Raw genomic sequence first — 23,420 nt, forward strand, 5'->3', positions numbered from 1 at the left:
ATTCCAACAACACAAGTGACTCATAATTTTGAATTTTTATCTCATGTCACAAATGTCAAGACATATGAGTCAGGAAGGCAAGTAAAAGAATATGTTGGCGTGTCAAGTTTAAAAAAAAAACTACATAGCGAGAAAGACATTAAAAAAAATGTCACTTTTATTGCTCCAAGAAAAACTGTCATTACATTGTGATAAGATCCAAAGTAAAACTAAAAAGGGAAAAGAGGACATTCTTAAGCAAAAAAAAAAGAAATTAAAGGAAAAGCTTATGGCCAAGAATTTGAAGGCGACTTGTCTCAGCGATTTCCTTTAGCTTAGCAAGCTCTTTGGTTTCTGTTTTTGACAGTGGACTGATTTTCTCAAGGGCATGAATCTCACCTTCAATATTGGTGACACTCTCTTGATTTTTGGACAACTTCTTTTGATGTTCTTCAATAAGCAAAATGGTCTTCTTTGTCTTTGACGTCCAGGCTACTAACTCTTTGTCGGCTCTCTCAAGGACTTTTTGAAACTCTGCCAAATGCTTGTCCATCTTGACTTTGTTTTCATTTGCAGCATGAAGACGATGTTGCGCAACAGAAAGCAACTCCTGATGAGTATCTCTAGTTATCTTTTGGGAACTAGAAAATTTTGCAACATCATAATCTCCATACTTCTTAAAAAAGTCTGTAAATAGAACCTCCAAAGAAGAGAGGTCGATGATGTCGACCTCCCGAAGACCTTTAAGGATTAGAGAAACACCTTTTGCTAACTCTTTGAGGTTTTTGAAGGATTTGACAGAGAATTGTATAATACATTCACACAAGGTACGCTACAATCCGGAAACATAGGACAACTTAAAATCCAAAATAGCCTTTTGTGGTTCAAAATGTGGGGCAATTTGCTGTAATGGCAGAACCAAATCCTTTGGGACATTTGAAGGTCTATTATCATTTCCTTCAGCCACCATATCAGTAGTTGGAACATTTTGAAAAGATTCAATATTTTCGGGAAACTTTGCCGATAGATCCTTATTTGAAGCTTGAGTCATGGCATTGTCAAGAGAAAGGTTGGGACTCTTCAACACACTTGGAGGATTCGGTCTTATGACACAATCTTCACTAAATACATCATCACCAAATATGTTGCTAGAAACGTCCACAAGACCCAACTTAAAAAAGTTAATATTAAGTAAAGCGGAAAGTTCTGATATTAAAGAAGTAATCATTACCTGATGTGCCAAATCATCCAAAGGCATTGTTGAGCCAGCAGCACCATCTTCAAAGATACTAGTGTCAATACTTATGGAATCCAAATCAGCAACTCACGATGTTGATCGCTTAAGCCCTTATGTTTTTTCTTCAAACGCTTCCATTGTGGTTCCTGGCTAGCATTGCTTTCATTCGAACTAAAGGAGGCACTACCAATAGCAGCTCCATCGAGTGAAACAGGTAGTTTGGATGCGTCACTGCAAAATGGCACAATGTCTAGCGACTTTTCAACGCCTTTACCCGACGGAATGGAAGATTTTTTTCTTTTGTGGACAACGTTGATCACTTCAAAAGTAGAGATGGCTACTGCCTTGGGAGCCGATGAGGGGCTTTTTACTCTTTTATCCATATGTGTATCCATGCCCTTTGAATTTTTAGATTTAGTAGCAACTTGGACAGATTTAGCAGGATTACCCTTTACCACCTTGGACTTCGAAGAGAGAGAAAACTTGCCTTAACCATTCAGCTGAAGGTGGTATCCTTTGGTTGATGAAGGGGCATCATTTTTCTTTAGACCTCTTAAAATAATGTGGGTATTTCACCTTAACATAGTCTCCCGATGGGATGACCACCAATCCGAATATTTTCGAGTCATAAAAGGTCCATTGTCCAACGGACGCATTGGTATGTTAAGCTTTGACAAACTTCCAAGATGAACATAAGAATCTCAAAGTTGAACCAAAGCTAGCAGGGAACCGTCAAAATGATGCTTTTTCAGAATGTCGGGAATGTCTTGACAAAATCCAAATTGGTGGCTAAATCGATGAGGGCTATAAGGCTCCACGATTAGATCATCATCATGCCTCAAAGTGACAAAACTTGAACGAAGTCCTATGAAGAAGTCACTCTAAGAATTGGACAATTTGCCACTATCATCAATTTGTACCTCTTTTCCTTGTAGCAAGGCCAAATGAGGAAGTTTTTTTACATTGACTTGTTGAAATAACTTGTGAGCATCAACAAGGTCAAATTATTTTGCCATCTTTTCTCCTGAAATTAGCCATATTTGCACCCCTCGCTGCGGACGGTTTACATGGTAATAAGTTTCAAAATACTCACTTATCCATCCATAAACATAATGGATGGGGAAGAGTGCATGACAGGACCCCAATTTTGAAGAAGTAGAGATCTCCCGAAGGCCGCGATAGATGCTTGCAAGAACTAGGACCACTAAAGAAAATTTTTCTCCATGAGCCATCAAGCTTGCTACTTTGAAGACGCTAGCACGAATACAACTAGCCTTCTTGTTGGAGAGTAAAAATTTACAGAGCCAACATAAAAGGGAAACCGCCAAATAAGTTTTATCTTTGAGTGATTCTTCCACGCCTAACTCAACAAAAGGGGCATTCTCTTCTTCGATTCGTGGTAAAAAATTCATGTCAATATTTTCCAACGGGTCATGATTCATCCTTGGCTTCGTCATATTTTTTGACATCTTTTGTGAAGGCTCAACATATTTTCTTGGTCCTCGAAACCAGAAATTAGTCCAATCAAGAAAAGAGACATCATCAATGATATCCTTTGTAAGATGGTAGAATGCCAAAATAAGTGTGAGCAGTTTCTAGGGAGAAAAGGTTTTCTTTTGTTATCCATATATGTCAACTCCTTAGCCGAGGGGATAAATTCGTCATAAAATAACCCATGAACATGAATGCCTCCGATGGTTCTCAAGTCCCATAAAGATATGGACAGCTCTCCAATAAAAGTAGAAATTGTGTTGGTGGAAGGACGCCAATTCTCACAGAAGGCATGGAGCACATTATCGTTTTGGTCATACGTGAACAATGAAGCAAAAACAACATCATAAGTCTTGTTGCACTCCAAGGTCTCCTTATTATGGACAAGGACGTCTTCTATCCACTCCCAGTAACCGGATGTATATCGAACCTCCCTGAAGCCAAAGAAAGGGACACGCCAACTGCTAAGGCTTTCATTGCGACTAGGAGAGCTCGCAACAACGCTATTTTGATGTGTAGAAGACTTCAAAAGGAGAACCTTTTCATCCATAATTTTTCCCAAAAAGTTATCCATGGCGTCCTTAGTTTCCGTCGTTGACCATTTTGTCATATAGAGGGAGTTTTCCGGCAAATTTCTAACAAGAGGGAAGCCGCCAATCACCGGAGGATGAACTTCAAAGTGAGGGCTTTGGCATACGAATCTGATTTGTTTTCCACGATCTTAAGGCAAGGGTATGGAGTTTCACGGTCGTTGAAACCAGTCATTGTTGGAGACTAGAAGCACCCTACACCATTCTTGAGGATTAATAAGAGAATAGAGATTAACCATTATGAACATACAAGTTTAAAAAAATATGAAACAAAAGAACCTAAAGTTGAGTGTAAAAAAAATGAATAGCTCGCAATTGCAGTCACGTATTTCGTATTGCAATCACACAAATTTGAGCGAGCAAGAGGAAACAGGCTGCTATGAAAGTTACAGTTACCTGAGGAGCAGTTTGTGGAGTCAATCGTATTGGGAAAGGTCACAGTTTCACCGTACGACGATCGAGCACAATCGAACATTTTTTTTTATGTGTGTGGCTACCTAGTGCTTTGATGAATTTCCTCTACAAGGAAAAATCTTATAGAAGTTTGGAGGAGAATCTCAATTTCATATATAAGGGAAGTTGTAGCAAGATTGGAAGCAAAGATCCTTAGGAATTTCAAGTTTCCAAGTAGCTAAAAGAAAATTACCATGTTTGAAAGATTTCTTTGAAAAAAAAATTAATTCTTTTTTGAGGACCAAAGGAAAATTAATATTTTCTTGGTTCAAAAGTTCAATGCAAGAATCTTTACTAACATGCAAGGGGCAGTAAGTTAATGATTTACTCAATATGGTCCTATTTCAAATCCATATGGAGGGGCATCAATATTGTCTAGTGTATAATGACTTGGACAAATATTAGGGGTCATTGTTTCACGCTTAACCAAGAGAAGAATTTTCGCTATGTGAAAATATGTGGCAAAAATTTTAGATCACTCACAAGTGGCGGTCTACCTTGAAGGCACCGACAAGAAACAAGTACGTTTAAAAAAAAATAAAAACACATTCATAGGTACTTCAAGTCTCGTCGCCAAGTTTCGGCAAGCCTACAACGTCGACAAGTTTCGAAGTAAGGGGCATTTGTAGACATAAAAAATTCAACGGATCAAATTCATACAAAAGTTGAATTTAATTCATGATCATTTGGGTTTATTAACTAATTTGGGCCCTACAAATTAATTAGTCCATTTTGTTAAATTCAAGCCCAAGATCCATTACACTTGGAAGCCCAAACTCATCAAGTGACCTGACATCCCAGTCAAATCCAATACCAATGAGATGCCTCCACATGTACAAATGATGTGGAAATATCATTCAAATTGAAGAACCAGTCAAGAGTCGTCAAGTGTCAAGGTGACATGTTTCGGCCAATCACAAGCAACTAGGCCTACCCCCTACAACTATAAATAGGGGTAACATGACACGCTAACAAAAAAAAAAAGAGAAACACTTAGACAAGCATTGACAATGTCAGCATTGACTAGCAAGTTCTTGAAAGGAGCAATCAATGGAGTTCTTCCCGGAGATTATTCCAAAACGACAAAATACTTTCCAACATCCTAGACGATTGAAATACGTCTCTAGAAGTCCAAATCATCCAACGATTCATTAAGTACGCTACTGAAGGCCCTCGAATCATTGCTAAATTTAGGAGAGAAGAATCAAGAGAATAACAGAATTGTACCCTCAAGATTCATATTAATAAAATTATTATTTTCTTTTATTTGTTTTTGCTTGCAGTTGATTTTTCGTACTCCACATAAATTTGTTGCGAACAATATTAGCTTAGATAAAGCAATTAAGAGCAAGGATGAACTTTAAAATTTTTTTTAGCAAGAGTGACTGTTATAAAAATGGGGTTAAACTTTCCCTCAAAGTTGTCAATACGGGTCGGCTCATTCCATCCGAGCTACTAGATCACACGGGTATTGGAGTTTGACGGGGTAGATCGAGTTGATCCATCAACATGACAGGTCAGAAAATAGCAAGCCCAACCCATCACATTAAGGGTTGTGGACCTTACGAGCCAACCCACTTTTTAAAATATATTATTTTTATAATCCTAATTTAAATTTTAAATTGTTAATTACATATGTATAATATAATATTACATGAAGTTATTACTTGTTAATCAAGTCTTAAATTTACAAAAAAATCTAAATAATCTGTAAAATTAAATAACTTTTGACACCAAATTCAAATCAAATAGAGATATTGAAAAATAAACGAAACTGTTAATGAATAATAATATAACTAGCTAAATTATAATACTAACCTATTTTTGTATTAATTGATCACAATAAAATACAATGAAATGTCAATATTTAATCCATTAAAAGTGAAAGTGAACTCCTCAAGAAAATAAAATTCTAATGGCACTTATGAGTTATAGTGTGTTCAACATCGCCATATTATCTTCATCAACCATATTTGATTCCTTAAAAAATTTAGTATTTTAATTATTTATATATTTTATAAACATATTTAATATTTAAATATCTACGATGGTTCAAATAGACTTTGAGGTTGAACTATTTTTTTTTTAATTTGTAGTACTTTATTCTATTTTTTAATTATTTTTTATTTAGCCCATGGGCCAGCCCAGCCCATACTGATCAAGCCTCACAGCCAAGCTAAAAAACTCTGTTCTTAAACATGCGGTAAAAATTGTAGCCCAAGCCTATCAAATTACAGACTGGGTCGGGCCGGGCCAACGGACCTGACCCATATTTTGACGGCTCTACTTCCCCTTGAGTGGCACTAAAAATGATACTTTGACATGAATTTTCAGAAAATAAAGAAAATTTTTTATTCGTCCTAGATTAAAATTATATCAAATATATCAAAATGTCCTTAAATTCTTATCGTCTCAAACATGTCACGGGAAAGTTGAAATTAGAGTATTGCTAAGATAGGAATAATGCTTTTTGAAACAGACTAAAAAGGAAAATATGTCATTCTTTTTGAAATAAGGAGAATATCAATTATATAAACAACTTTTCATAGGGAATAAAAATTTAAAAATTACCGTCAAGAGTTGCGTTGTGAGTTGACTTAAGTATCTCTTTTATTTTTCATTGAAGGTTTTGTGTTCGTGTTTTGATAGTAGAGTCACTCTTTGAGAGTAGCGCTTTATGTCCAAATCAGGACTTCTCGGCGAAAATTTAAATTAGTTAGGTGCCACGGATACCAAACGCTCTATAGAGAAAGAAAACCATTATAATGAAATGCCGTTATAACTAAATGACGTTATAAAGATCTCTGGCCACAATAAATTTTGGCTAGTTTAGTAAGAATTCCAGAAAGATTTGACTTGCCCATAAAAGAAACTCAGTAGCTGCCCAGCCTTTTTCATTGGGTACAAAAGATATCCGTAGCTAGTAAACTAAACAAAATGAAATAGAACGAAACGAGTAAAGGACTAGTATATCAATTATCACCTTTTCTCTCTTTTGCATTATAACTAGTGGGTAAGGATATTGACATACGATGGTGATTAAAAAAGGCTAAATCCATCGGTGACCCCTAAACTTGGCACGATCTTTCACTTAGGCATCCCAAGTGGACGTTGTTCACTTTTGACACCTCAAGTAGCATACCCGTATGTTATTTTGATACTTTTTGCTGAATCAACAATATTATACCGTGTGCGTGTATTACACGCGCCGATAATGTGTAAGGTGACCAATAATATCATGACATTTGTCATTTTTCTCCAAATTAAATGTTAAATATCTATTTGTAATTAAAAAAAAAAATCAAATATTGCCACTTGGCAATTTTTAACTTAAATAATTATAAAAAAATTATAAAATCTAATTTCCCCCACCCCACCAATCCTCATGGTCTTATTCAGCCCACCCCATCCCCTCACCACGTGCCCGCTCCCCCCTCCCCTCCTCATTCATCTTCTCCAACCCACCCACCCCCTTCACCACCTGCCCGCTCTCTCACCCCTCAATTTCATGCTTTCTATCACCAATAAACTTTCATAATCAGCTAGTGTTTAAAAGTTACCCTTTTGTTCTACTTCTTCTCCTCCATTTTTTTTAAGTCTCCTTCATATTTTTTTTTAGTCATATATCTAAAATTCGGAAAGCTATTAACTAAACATTGGCCTCCTCGATCATCAAATGACTGAAATTGAAGCTTTTAATGCGGATTTACTTTTCTGGAAAATTCAACCTCCATTAATGGAGGTTAAGCTTAAAAAGGCAAGGTAAAGTATGGAAAAAAGAGTAATCTTCCGGTGATTTTATAAAGAAGAAGTTGCTAATGGTAGTTTTGGTGGTTTTATTGAAGAGAGAATCCATTAATATCAAAAATTGAAATTAATGGTGAAGAAAATGAATTCTTCAACAATGAAAGTTTGTGAAGGAAAAAAATGGTGGAAAAGGGAGAAAGAATGAGAAAATATTTGTTGTGTTTGGCCTGTTCTGTTTTTAATTAATTGTTGACATCTTTTTTTTGGGTGTTAATGATGTCATTGATTAATGGAGGAGTATTATTTGGTGTTTATGATGTATATTGTTGTTATAGATATGTTCATAGAGTGAGTATTTTGTTAATGGAGTAAAATTTTATTATCATTCTTGAAAAGTTCAACCTCCATTAATGGAAGCTAAAGAAAGTTGTGTGGAGAAGGCAACTCCAAAATTACGAAAATACACCTCAAAAATTATGAAAATGCCCCTGAAACGCGCCCAAGAGCGAGTATAATACACTCTCTTTGCTGAATCAACAAAATGTGTCAAAATGACACAGTTACTTGAAGTGTCAAAAGTGAACAACGTCCACTTAATGTACCTAAGTGAAAGATCGTGCCAAGTTTAGGAGGCCGCCGATGAGCTTAACCATTAAAAAAAGAGAAAAAATTACAGTCCAATACGTGTAAACAATATATACACACCATAATCAATTAATCAAATGTATATGTGGTATATATTTTGGTCATATTTGATAAACTAGAAGACCGAATGATATAGATTGTAGTTATCCCTCCAAAAGAAAAGGATTCATGCATATTTAATCAACTCGTTTGGATTGAATTATAATTGGTATTATTATCACCTCTTCTCTCTTTAATATTAATATGAGACATCTTATAAGTGGACAATATCGATCTTCACTTTATTAAGAAAGTCTTCGAACTAAATATAATGCACTCCTTTTTATCTTAGCTAATATGATATATATTTTTTTCGTTTATCTAGTGTGAATCTTATTAATTAATTGTTTAAGTATGAAGCATATGACATACATAAAAAATAATGAATCTCTCTTTGTGTGTTTATATACATTTCATTAGGGGTGTACAAAACCAAACCGTCAAGTCAAACTGAATCGACGAATCAAATCAAATCGAGAAAAAAATCGACTTATGGTTTGGTTTGATTGGTTTGGCGTTAGAAAAAAACGACCATTCTTGGTTTGGTTTGGTGTTAACAAAAAAAAAAATCAAATCAAACCCGAATCAAATCGACTTAATATATATATATATATATATTCAAACTTTTTATACATAAAATATAAATTATGATAAAATATAAATTATGATCTACTTTTTAAATACTTTTTCAACTAGTTTTAGTAATTTTTAATAATTTGAAAGTAGATGTAGATGTATATTTATTTAGATTTGGACCTTTAAGTTGTAATATTTGTCCTTTAATTTCTAATTAAATGATCGAAATCCAAGATAAACTTAAAACCTAAACTTTTCACTCTTCATCTCACTTTTTAATTTCAAGAGAGTTTTTCGGTCCTCATTTTTTCATTAGCACATGAGTAAAAACATATTTGATCTAGTCTTCGATCACAATATAATTGTAAAAACTAAAAATTATAAAAAAAAACCCGAAAAAAACAGAAAAAATTGAAAAACTCAAAAAAATCGACCAAAATCTAAACCAAAAAAATTAATTTTATATTGATTTAATTTGATTTATAATTTTAATAAACCGATATGATTGATTTATTTTTAATAAAATCGAATCAATCCGACCTATTTACATCCCTACTTTTCATGATAAGTCATGTAGTTGATGTGAAGTGGGGGTGTGTCAAACAACTCATTTCCAACTCAACATGTGATTTATAATCTTTCACGTGGAGATATTTCACCATGGGTTGATTTTCACCATTAGAAACATGTGCTAAAAATAAATAAATGAGTGACTCAAAGGGGAGTTTATTTCGTATGACTTTTGTACTGTGAAACTGCACATTTATTTTCCTTTTATGTTTTTCTCTGGAAAGACCTTTCAAGATTACACATTTTTCTAACTTTAAGAATTCGTACATCTCTATATTCTCATTCTGTGTGTATCTATATATGTTTCAAGCTAATGTGAGTTTATATTTGATTTGGGGTAATGGTCAGCAGAAGGAATTTCGACGTTTGATTAGTACGTATTCATGAGATTAACAATGAATGGCCAATGCACATATATATCACATTTCATATGAGACAGACTAAATAGTTTGAAGCTCAAGGAGTTCGGTCGTTCGAATTGGATATGAAAATTTTAATTTTTGAATTGAAGATGCTATAACTCAAAATTTTAAATTCAATTTTGATTTGAATATTTTGGATTTTCGTTCTTTGTGTTTGAGCCTTTAAGGATGGTTATGTCAATCAACATCTCAATCACCTATAATTTGCTCTTTTGTATATACAACTTTTGAAAATTAACAAGGATTGAGGTATCTTACTGTCTATGTCGTGTATTAAGCTCTACTTTTTCATATCATGTTTTTCATTTTTATCTAGATTAACAGTCACAAAAGGTACCGGATATTGAAGATGACAATAAAATCATTTATGTTAATCAATGAAATCATATAATGTTATAATTCAATAGCAGATATAATGGTTAGGATATTAGGATGCTAATCTATTGAATCTTTAGAAATTGACCTTATTGATATTGAGCTCATTTGATAATGATAGGATTGAATATAAGGAATAGTAATTTTAGATTTTTGGATATTTCGAAAAATCCACGTAGTACTAAATCTGATGTCCATAAATTTTGAATAAAATCCAAAGTTCAATTCATAATTTAAATCAAATAACCAAATAATTTCTATTTCAATTTGAATTTAGATTTGGTCCAATTTACGCTCACCCCTATGTGCTTGTATAATCTAAATTCCAATGCATGGCATAATTGTAGGCTAGCACTAGGATAGTATGTAATGGGTCGAACTGAAAGTGTATTATTGTCTAATCTTGCCTAAAAACTAGTTGAACTGAGATGAATTGAGTTATTAGGCTACACAATGAATAAAATATGTGAAAATTATCCTAGGTATAGAAGTTTTATTATAGTTTATAGCTTTACTTTTTTTATAATTATAAAATTAAGTATTTAATTACAAGTTATAGTAATTTTGATAAATTATAAGATATCTATTAAAATAAATAAAAAATAGACATAAAAATATCCTAAATTATCTGTTTTCTCTCTCTTTTAAAATATCCTAAATTATAAAAATCAGATCTTTTATTCTCTCTCCTCTTTTTACTCCGCTCCATTTCTCATCTTTTGACTCCTCTACAAATATATACAAGTACAATCTTCACTAATTTTTCTTGATTTTGTGATTTTTATTGTAGATTTTTTTTTAATAGATTGAATGAGTTTACAAACTGATATCTATGAATTGTGGTTCAATTCAAGTGTTCAATAAAGATTGAATAGATTGAGTATAAAATATGTTGAATACAAATTAATTTAGTCAATTTTTTTCTAAAACCAAATAATATAAGTACATATTTTCATATATGGATTATGGATAATGTGATATACTATTTACTTATTTATTTAGTTTAGGTGTGTTTTTATTTTTAGGGGTCAGGAATTTATGTAAAAATTTGTGTATCTTCACTTTTATATTTTCCTACCTTACATCATCAATTAAACTAAATCATAAATAAATTTTTTTATATCATTTTCATACACCTAAAATCATTAATAAAAGCATATCATTTGTAAATAGCATTTTACATATTAATTCTGTATATTAAAAATTCAAAATTAAAAACATCTAGTGTATGATATTATTATACAAATTGATTTAAACTTGACTGATTAAATAATATAATACTACCATGTTGTACACAAATGTCATGGACTAAAAATTAATTATTATCATACAATATTTGATAAATAATAAAAAAATTCTTCATGTTAATGATGTTTTGAAGAAAGAAAGAAAAATAAAAAAGATATTTATGAGAGGAAATTAGATTTGATATTTAAAAAAAAAAATGCATTGTTGGATAAACAAAAAGAAAGGTGAGCAATACAGGTGGAGAAATTTGGGGGATTTGATAACTCCCATTAATTTTAAACTGATTATGTGAAAGTATTTCTTTAGCATTATTTATGTTTTTTTTTTTTACTTTTATCTTTTTGTTAGGCTTTGATTAAGATTTAGTGCTATAGAATGCAAATTAATAAATATTGCCATGACCTATAATAATTAATCTAATGATGTATATATACTTTTTCCCCCCAAAATAAATATTAACCCATTCAACTTTTATCGAAGTTTTATTTCTATTCTTAAAATTTGTTGAAATACCAATAAAACTAACAAATTATTATTATTATTATTATTATTATTATTATTATTATTATTGTTATTATTATTATTATATAAAACATATCAAATAAAAGAGTTTTTATTGAAGTACTTTGACATGGTTTCTTATTTGTCAAATTTATGTTTTTATATTTAGCAGAAATTAACCTAACTTTCAATGAGCTAAATAGGGCCAGATAAAATGGGTTGAGTTAAAAATTGAGAAAACTACAGGAAGTAGCATACTTAGGACCTAAATTATAAAAAATAGCACCACTTTAATGAAATTACATTATGTAGCAAACTTAACATTATTTTAAGTGTGGTCCCTATTTACCGCCTCTCAAAAGTTATCATGTTTGAGGTTTCACTTTTCATGCGCTGTATCTTTCTCTTTCCTTCAATTGCTCTTAGTTATACCCCTTTTCACTCTCATTCTCAGATTTTCTCTTTCAAATTTTTTTTCTTGTAAACGTTTTTTACACGATTTGATAAGGATATTGTTCCTTAATTTCAGGTAACTAATAAATTCAGTTATTGCATGTTATCAATTTATCAAAATTTTCTTTTCTTTTGTTTTTCGTACTTTCCACCATTAGCAACTTCGACTTTGAGCTTTTTATGCTCTAATAGCAGAAAAAACATCAAAATCATGAACAAATAGGATATACCACCTATCAATATTTTATCTGATAATGCACCATCTTTTAGTCTTGGATTAATTCAAGACGAAGTATTTAAAGTTGTTTCTACTCCTACAGAGTCGAAGAAATCAGCAAGGACGAAGAAGATTAGGTCTAAGTTTCATACCGATCCTGTGAAGGTGGCTGATATTTCAAAAAAAAAAACAGTTGAAAAAAATTCCTCCAAAAGACAAAAAATAAAAAAATTATGAGAAGAAAAGAAAAGCAAAAGAAATTGCAGAGTCAAGTAATGATGATGACGATGTTGAAAACTCTTCTGCTAATGAATATGAAGAAGACAAGGAGAAAGAGATTTTCTTTTTTTGGTATATATATAATTTTATTGTCTGATTTGTATTTTGGAATTTCAGTGAAGATGATTTTATTTTGTATTAATATGTATTTATGAAGAGGGATTTATTGTATTTTGTGTTAATATGTATTGACTGATTTGTATGTCTGATTTGTATTTAGGGATTTATTTGTATTTTTATGGTAAATATATATGCTAAATTGCATTTGTATTTATGTATTTTATGTTCATATATATTGACTGATTTGTTCGACCGATTTGTATTTAAGAATTTATTTGTATTTTTATGATAAATACACATGCTAAGTTGCATGTATGAAAAATACATTTACATATGAACTATTTTATGAAGAGTTTTTTTCCTATATATTTTTTTTTTTTTTATAATTGATATTTATTTTTCATTATATTGAAATGTTGAAATATATATTTCCTTACTCCTCTAATCCGAAAAGATTCATTTTAAAGTTTGAAAGGGTTTTTATTATTGAGTGACAAAAGATGAAAATTTGTTTCTAAAAAGGATTATCTACATTTAAACTGAGAGTCGCCACTTGGCATAAATCGGTGTACCAAGTCACCTTTGGAAAATCCTTTTCAAAATGATTTGACTTTTGAAACTGGTTTGCGAATAGAGATTCCAATTAAGGAATTCTGTTGACCGAGGGGAAGGTGTTAGGCACCCCTCGGTCCCGTGGTTTGATCACGTTCTCTTGGTAGAGTGAATCGACTAATTTTACATTACGATGTACAGACAACACAAAAATACGTAAAACAATCAAACAAACAAACAAAACAAAATGAATAAAAAATGTAGTGTCTAGTCCGAGTTATACAGTCCCAAAATAGAAAAATACAGAAATGTAAATCCTATTCTAAACTAATCCTAGACTAAGCTCCAATGCCTTACTCGATGCCTCGACCCTTCATCACGAATGTCCTCCGAGTACAAAATACTTCGGGGCATTCTCTGGATAAAATAATACAAGTACTTTGGGGCATTCCCCGGTCAAATGATACAAGTGGTCCCAAAGCGATAAAGCCAAAAATCATTCAATCACACAGTTCAAATATTCAACAAAACATAATCCCTAAATTTGTCTACCCCTAACGTTTGCCTATTTTTTGCTTCGACATAAAACACAATACTATCAAATTCAATTAACATCTATTTCAAGTCAAACAACCAATAAATCAAACTAACCAAAATAGACCAACTATATCAAGTTTTCAATTCTCACCCCCAAATTAATTCTCCAAATTCCAACAATTCACGATCACAACTTTAACAATCCACAATCATTGTTAACGAAACCAAACAAACAAATTGATATACCCAAGTATTCATATCCAAATCCAACATCATCCCATACATCACGAAGATTCAAACATGCCAAACACATAAATCATTCATAATTACGTAAAAAAAAATTAAAAGTAAAGAAGATAGAATTGAACCTCAATGCCGCTTTCAAAAATTGATGTATTATTTCAATTAATACGGTAGAATCTGCGTCCGAAATCTTTGAGTCAAACCTCAACAGCGGACCAACTCCAACTCGATCAAATTCCAAAAAAAAAAATGAGCAAACCCAAAAAAACAGCCGTTTCGAATCAAAATAAAAAAAACAAATCAAATCTCACCAACGAAACATAAATTTCTGACTGATGGTATTGTTTCGCAGTCACAAAATACGGTGGGCATTTTCTGGCATTTGGACGAGTTCTCCGGTGAACGACCAATCGCCGAAATAATATTATTCGACCTCACTCTTGCTCAAGAAACTATTTCGGTCTCTCCCTCTCTCGCTCAAACTATACAGCTTTCTATCGATCTTTCTCCCATCTTTGATTTCTTCTCTCTCGCTCAGTTCACTCTCTCCCCGATTGTGTTTGTGTGTTCAGTGTTTCAAGGGAAAATAAAAATGGAGGGGGCGTGTATATTTTTCTGTATGTTGGAATTCGTGTGGTATCAAGATCAAAATTGGAGTGTGTTGTCCCTTTCTTTTTGTGCCTGTGTATATGTTGCTGTGATCTTGACAAAAATGGAAGATGATGGTGTATATATGTATTTCATCCCCTTATAATGGAAAAAATTCAGAAATAGCAACTGTAGATCCATAATTATAACTTTTATTGCAACAGCTTCAAAATTACGAAAAATAGCAATATGTATTTTGTATTTTAGTAAAAGGTTGCTATAAAAATACATATACAAATATGTTAAAACGTTCCTTATTAAACTCTAATTAGTTAGAGCAAATTATGGGATTAAACTGTTTCTTATTTTAAGCAACATTCAATTAACAGATACCTTTACCATTAATGACTCTTTTTTTTTTACTTTAACCGTTAATAAACAATTTGAAATTCAAAACTCGGTTTCCATATACATCTGGTAAAAGCATTTTAAAAAAAAATTGAGAGATTGGAATATCATTGATGAACTCTGTATTTTACGAAGAATATTTGAATAATCAACTCGACGATTACAGGTATGGTTAAATTTTATATATTGTATTCTGAATTTTATAAGTTGTGGGTGAAATTTTTTTTTCTACTTTTTTTCTCAAACATCAAAGATTTTTTTTAGTCATTTATGTATGAAACTAAACTAAACTAAATAATTTTTCGTGGGAATTTTTTTTGTTTGTGTATATACAAATTATTAATTGTATGCAGTACATATTATATAATTTAATTTGTATTTAATATTTTGTAGTGTTCTGGATCTTGACGATGGGAAGCATACCTGTTCTCATTAAACATATTGGTAGTATGAACAGCATTGAACAGCAATATGAAGATTACATCAGTGATGCAATATTGTTGAGCATAAACGCTTCATACAACCAACTGCGCGAAGTACTAGCTTCGCACATGGATGTCAATTTGACATGCAAAAGCATTCAAATTGAATATCAGTTAATAGATATTGAAGGTAAAATATGTATACGTAATGACATGGGTTTGAAAGTCTACATTATGCAGAAAAGGGATGTAAAGGCAATGAATGCTTTGCCCTTGTACATAAGTGTTTCAAAAAAGAAGTGTTTCAAAAAAGAATAGTTTCAATGAATTCGTTAGTTCATCAATATGTAACGCTGCGAGTATGAATCTATCTATCACTGCACGTAACGTTGTAAATACAAGTACTGAAAGAGCATTGATAGTTACTAATTCAGATGAATGTTTGGATGTATTGGATATTGACGCAACTAAAGTAATTATCTCGGACCCACATCACAAACATATTGAGGTTGAACAAGTTTATATCTCGAAAAGGGTGTTAAAATATGTGATGAAGGATTACACGATTCGAGAGAAGTTTTAAATATGATCTGTTAGATCAAGTAAAACCTGGTAAGTTTGTCATGTATGTAAAATCTGTTGTTTATTTCTTGTTAAATTTTATTGCAGCATATGTATTTAAAAAATACATATAGATTATTTTTTTTTGTTAATGTTGTAAATTACATTACATCTTTTTTTTTGGAGTTACACATTAATATGCAAATCACGTAATTGTGATTTTTATTCCGTACATCTGATATCAACAAATCAGGAATGTTTTGTGTTAGAGAATTCTTACCCGAACACACATGTTCGATAAAGGATAAGATTTATCTTAAGTTTCATGCTATTAGTAAGTTGATTGGAGGTATGGTGAAATAAAAGTTTAAAAACCACAAAAGAAAGTACAGTGCGACTGAAATCAGAAGTGACATGAAGGAAGACCTTGGTATGGATTTGATGTATATTATGTGTTGGCGAGCTAAGAAACAAGCACTTGAAGATTTGAGAGGAAAACCTTCGGCATCATGCGGAAAACTACTTGCATACATTCATGTTTTGAACACTACTTATCCAGGTTCACATATACAAATGAAAAAGCATGAAGATAATGAGTTTTTGTATATTTTTGTCACACTAACTACATTCATACAAGGGTTCGATCAGTGTAGACCTGTGATAGTTATTGATGCAAGTTATCTTAGAGGACTATACAATGGAACATTTGTAGCTGGATGTACCATGGATAGAGCTGGTAAGCTATTCTCGAAATGTATTTGACTCTATGAATAGATGTACATGTTTATAATATATATATATATATACACGCAACATATTTATATTTGTACTGTCTATTTATTATGTTTTAGATATATGAATTTATATTAAAGTTGTGAATTATGTTTATGAAATAAATTTCATTCACATAATCGGTAAGTTATATATTTTTATAGAGTACTTATTTAATTTTTTTGTGGATGTTGATTGGGAGCAGGATATAGGTCCAGGTATATTTATATGTATTATAGGTTATAGTTATATTTATGTTTTAAATTCCAGTTAAACTTGTTCCCAACTGTATGTATTTGAAAAATACATATAATTTTTTTAATGTCTGTATATATCGTACTTTTAATGTATTTGTTCCATGTTCAGGCCATATATTTTCATTGACATATGGAATAGTAGATTCTGAAAATGATGCATCCTGGACATGGTTCTTTCAGAATCTAAAGGAAGCATATGGTGAAAGAGAACATATGTGTGTAGTTTCCGATCGTAACCCAAGCATTATAAAAGCTGTTTCTGGAGTGTACAATAATGTACCACATTATGCTTGTATGTGGCATCTATGGGGTAATGTAAAAAAAAATTTTAGGAAGTCACATGAGGCATTGTCTGAAATCTTCTATACCATGGCGAAATCATACTCAAAGTCTGAATTTCATAATTTAATGGAGAAAGTAGAGCTACTTGATGTTAGGGTGAAGAATTACTTGGAGTTGGCGGGATACGATAAGTGGGCTAGGTCATATGCAACAGTTCATAGGGGATGGACCTTAACATCAAATATTTCAGAGTCAATTAATGTTGCACTGGTATCAGCTAGAGAACTTCCAATATATGATTTTTTAGAGGAAGTTAGATTGATGCTTGGTAAATGGAACTGTGAAAATAGACAGGAGGCATTGTACACACGCACGGATCTTATTGGAAAATTTCAAGCAATTCTCCAACAGAATGAAGTAGAGTGTACACGTATCAATGTATGATAAAATAGATATAATGATTTAATGTTATATCTTCTTGAATTTTTATATGTTGTATGAAACATATCTTAATATACAAATTATTAAAATTATAACAAATCTATGTGTTGTAATGAAAAAAATATGTATATATTCTATAGTAATATGCATTTACTGTTTTGGGAAAAAATACATTTGCTATTCTGTAGCAAATTTTACTGTAATATTTTTTTTTCTATAATATTTTTTATGTATTAATATTTTCAGGTTATACCAGCGTCAGAGTACGCCTATACTGTTCACGATAAGGAGAAACATTTTATAGTTTGTCTAAAGGAAAAAAATGTTATTGTCATGCATTCCAATTGGATGAGATACCATGTGTGCATGCTTATGCTGTACTTGATAGCAAGAATCTTGAAAAAGGACCATATTGCTCTAATCTATACAAGCCAAAAATTGTACTGAGAACGTATGATCTTCCTGTATATCCTCTACCACATAAAGATGATTGGGTGATACCTCAGGAAATTTTAGACGAAGTAGTTTTGCCCCCAAAATACAAGCGGCCCCCTGGAAGACCTGCAAAGAAGGAGCGCGATAAATCAGGAAGAGATATGTTTGGAAAGAAAAGCAAAAATTGTTGTAGTTCATGCGGACAAAAAGGTCACAATAGGCGTTCATGTAGGAAATACAACAAATGATACATTTTATTATGTTTTTAGTGAAAATTTAGTTGCTTTATTATTCTATTTTTTTTTAATTGTTTCATTTTGAATTTTGAACTTTTTATTGATATTGATAATTTGATAGTGTTCAGATGTTGCACTTTTATAAAGTTGAACTTGTTAATTTGTTATAGTTCAAATATTTAATTTTATATTATATATGTATATATATACATATATTTTTTGCACTAAAAATATGTTTGAATATGGAATAATAGGAGCCATTGTTATTTTGAAAAATAAATATGTTTACATTAAACGTAAATGGAAATACAATTTGAAATGAAAATTAGTATTAACCATAATGTGTATCTTTCAAAAAATATAAATTGAAATCTGAATAATACATATGGCTGAATGTGTATTAAGTAGAAACGTGTATATGAAAATAAAAAAAAATACTTATGTATTATAAACGATTATGTTCAGTTGAATGGTATATGTATTTTAAATATACATTTACTCATTGAAATTTTAAAGTTTATGTTAATAAAATACATTTGTTAACTAGAATGGCATATTTATGAGTAATACGTATTTAACAAATACATATATTTACTGTCATGGTGATATATATTTTTAAAATATCTATCTTCACTGTAATGGTAATACGTATTTTGAAAATACATATCTTCACTGTAATGGTGATATGTTGACTTCAGAATTGATTTGGTAACTGTATGTTCATGTAATGTTAAAAATACAAATGTTAAGTGGAATAAGTATATGTATGTTAAAAATACATAATTTCACTGGAATAAGCATATTTATTATTACAAATATGCACATAGACATATACTAACCATGAAAAAACTGGAAATTAGACTATTAAAAATCAAAAAGTTAAGATAACAATAAAGGAACATTAACATGCCATCTTTGACCATTAAAGTAACATATGAATACCATAATCTATTCAAAAAAAATATCCACCTAATATTAAATGTTGTTAACTTCAATAAAATAAAATACAAATCAAATATCAACCACTTCAGTGCCTTTTGTTAACACAGTGATCCGAAGAGGTCTCATTGGTGTTTCATCATCACTTTGTGCCTTTGCGTTTGCTTTCCTAGTACCATAATCTCACAACAGTGAAGCGTATCTTATGCGAATTAGATCTGGGTCAAAGTTAATACATGGAACAGCTTCACCAAAAGTAAGACACTCGGCATACGTAACCATATATAAACCACAATCCCTGCAAAGACATACATTAATAAGTAAGAAGTTGTTACAACTTTAATGCATATGTATATATACAAGTACTATGCATACTAATTACTTACAAGCTGCCACTTGGTTGTTGAGGCACATTCTCCACAATTGAAACACCAAATGGATCCATCTTATCATTCAATTTGTAATTAGGATGATTGTCGATGTCAATACCTTTATTCTCGTAGAATTTACATTCAATGAGACATATAGGTATAACCTTAGCTAACTTTCAATTTCAATAAGCACTGCCGCATCATGACCAGCAGCTGACAAAGAATCATATACGTATATATACCTATGATTGAAAGATATAACTGCAAGACCCCAATGATGTTTTGCCTTTACGTGAACAGGAATGAATATATAATAAACCGTATGCCATGGTACTGTAGCATGCATGCGGAATCTACTTAAATACTCATTCAGATGATATTTCTTTCCACCAGTATTAAGAGTTGCATCATCCAATTTATACACATCAAACACAGTTGTAACAATGTTCATGAAATTGCAGTCTACAGTGCTGAACTTATATGAGATATTGGGATCATACTTGGACTTCTTTCGTAGATAGTACAAGCATACATCAATTTACTGCATTATAAATAAATTTCATACTTAATATTAACTAAACAAATAAAAAAAATCAAACCTTACATATGAAAAAATCATGTACAAATCAGTGAAGGTATAACATACTTCATATGTATTTACAAATATACATTTTCAACTATAACAAAATAATCAATTACAATTATTCATATTTAACACCGAACTAATATATATTCCAATATACAAATCAATGTAATAATACAGCACTTACCTCATCTGACCACGTCTGGCTAGGAGTACCCATAACGTAGAATCAATTCTTTTCTTCAACAGATAAAATTCCAAAGTTGATAACTGATATTTTTGCCTTTTCCTTCAAATAATGTTCTTCTTTTCTGTTCCTGTTTATTCATTATACATATTAGTCTGTAATTTACATAATCTTAATTTACAAAAGTTAGTACTATCAAGTTGTATTCTGTATACATCTTCGAATGATATTTAAGAAGATCCAATGAAATCCACGTCATGAACTTGTTGGTGACTTTAGTATCTTCTATCGCATTAACTGGATGAGATATGAAGGGATGCTTCTGATCAAATGTTCTCCATTGCTCTGCCGTGCTTACTTTATTATTAAGTTATGCAATTAATTATGTATATATAATCAATTACATAAGATAATGCAGTATTATAAGAAACAATAAGTATACTGCTGAAACAAAAGTTAAATCATGTCTGAAAACTGCAACAGATGTATTTCTGAAATACATATTAACAAATGCAGAGTAAAAATATCTAAACTATGCAACTTCAAAATGAAAAAAATATTCTTCAAAATATAACCATATCTCATTAAAAACATTTACTGTTGTTCCAAAAATACAACTGAACAGCAAAAATCAAATTCATACTTCACTATCCATTAGGAAAAAAATATAAAGTAAGCAAATTTGTTAACTAAATAAATTATGTTAAGAGTACTAACCATCTGCTGAACCAAATTTCATTGTGAATGGTGACTCATTGTATCTAGATGGTCACCTAATTCTTGAAACATGCATTGGCATTTGTTGTGCTTGATTTGCCGATGGATGTACAATTATACTTCGTTCAAGATTGACATACGCATTAAGACTGGGAAGAAGCTCATCCGAAAGAGTATTCTGAGAGTCAGACAAATGTTGATTAGCATTGCTTTCAACATTTACTCCCGCAGTAATGTGGACTGCACTCTTATATTGCTGATCTAACTTTGAATTATCCACATCATTAACCTCTGACTCATGTCCCGCTGGTGTATTTACATTCATCTCAATTACACCTTCTTTGTTCTGTGTAAATTTTATAAAGATTCAGTTATATTGTATTTTTCAACAAATTAAAAATAGCAATCAATGCAAGTATTGTAGATTCCTTGAACTCATCTTCAACTTCAACATTGGCTTTTGTTATGGAGTCAAGATCAATGCTTCTAAGGACGTCATCAGGAAATGTGAGTTGAGATTCTGATATTTGTGCTTCACCAATACTTTCGTCAACTGATTTTGTGATCTACACATGTTCAGACAAATTAAATAAAATAATATTTATGAAGAACTAAAAAAACTAACCAATATGTATTCAGCATATCGGAGCGACACAAACATCTTTTGCTTCATAAACATCTATATCAGTTTTTTTCCTTTAAAAAATAAAATAATAAAAGTTAAAATAAGTTTTTTTGATCATTATAACTATACCTAACCAAAAAAAATAAAAAAAAATCTCCACTAGAACAATGTCATTATCCTCATTGTACCCATCAATCTCATTATACACATCATTCATACTGTTGCTTTGATATCCTGCCATCTCTTCGACAACCTGTTTTAATATTATTTTTTATAATGATAAATTAGAATTGTATATATAAAATTAGTTGAATATAAATACACAGAATTTACTTACCAATGTGACTTCAGGATTCTTATTAAACTCATGCACAAATTTTGTAGTCGCTTGATGGGGTAATGTACTCTTAACATTTTCATCCGCCGGTGGCTGATCAAATTCGCTGCCTTTTGCTTGTTTCTTCTCGTTTAAAACATAAAAATATAAATACAAAAAATTAGTAAATAACAACTTAGTTGTAAAAAAATACATATACTATCAATGTATATATGTTGTACCTTATTTTTATTGATTGCATTCATCATCTGATCAAACCTGGAAGACACTAGGCCACGGATATCATTAAACTCTTGCCATACCTGAATTATAAAAAAAATAATTAGAAATTGAAAAATAAATTAATCAAAAGCTTAAAGAAAAATTACCTTTTCACAAAACTTATCAAGGACTTTCTTTGAGACAACACTGTCTTCATCTTCAGAACTAAACGAAGATAGAGCAGGTGATTGAACCGAAATAGATTTTTTACTGTCAGGCCGGTTTATGTCCTTCCTATTTAAACGTAGCATAACTTTTGTTTGAATTGGCTTGTGAATTGGAGTCCTGACAAAAGGCATCTTTGTAGCATGGGGTGAAGGGGTCCATTTTGATGTCAGCTCATCTACACCTTTAGGATGTGGATTCATTTTTTTCTTTATAGGTGAAACTGAGAAATCGCCATGATGTTTTTTCTTTGTGGTAAACTAATTTTGTCTTTGTGGAGGATCCTGAAAATCATCATCCGAATCAATGTCATCTTCATTATGACTAGCAGATCCAGGAACAAGCTTTTTCGGTATATGAAAAGTTGAAATCTCCTTTCTTGTTGGCTCGATATTCTTAAAAACAACCTATAATTTAAATAACATAATAAAAATAATAATTTAGATGGTAAAATTAATTACATTATAAATCAGTTAACCATGATCCAAACCCAATAATGAATATACACTGACAAATGGTATGTTGTATATATACATATACCAGATTAGAAAATACATTTACAAAATAATCAATATCACATACAAAAAAGAAATCGTAAAACTAACCTTGTCATCTGTATC

The 23,420-nt window shown here is 31.2% G+C and overlaps 1 protein-coding gene across 1 annotated transcript; it reads left to right on the forward strand.

Moving 5' to 3' along the window:
• Positions 1 to 15,620: 15,620 nt before the first annotated feature.
• LOC107857917 lies at positions 15,621 to 17,947 on the forward strand. The gene is made up of 3 exons (XM_047407748.1): positions 15,621 to 15,822; positions 16,753 to 16,929; positions 17,331 to 17,947. Exons 1-3 carry the CDS (start codon positions 15,621 to 15,623, stop codon positions 17,945 to 17,947), a joined length of 996 nt encoding a protein of 331 aa, XP_047263704.1.
• The last annotated feature ends 5,473 nt before the right edge of the window (positions 17,948 to 23,420 follow it).

This window comes from Capsicum annuum, chromosome 2, assembly GCF_002878395.1.
Source record: "Capsicum annuum cultivar UCD-10X-F1 chromosome 2, UCD10Xv1.1, whole genome shotgun sequence".
Classification (NCBI taxonomy): domain Eukaryota; kingdom Viridiplantae; phylum Streptophyta; class Magnoliopsida; order Solanales; family Solanaceae; genus Capsicum; species Capsicum annuum.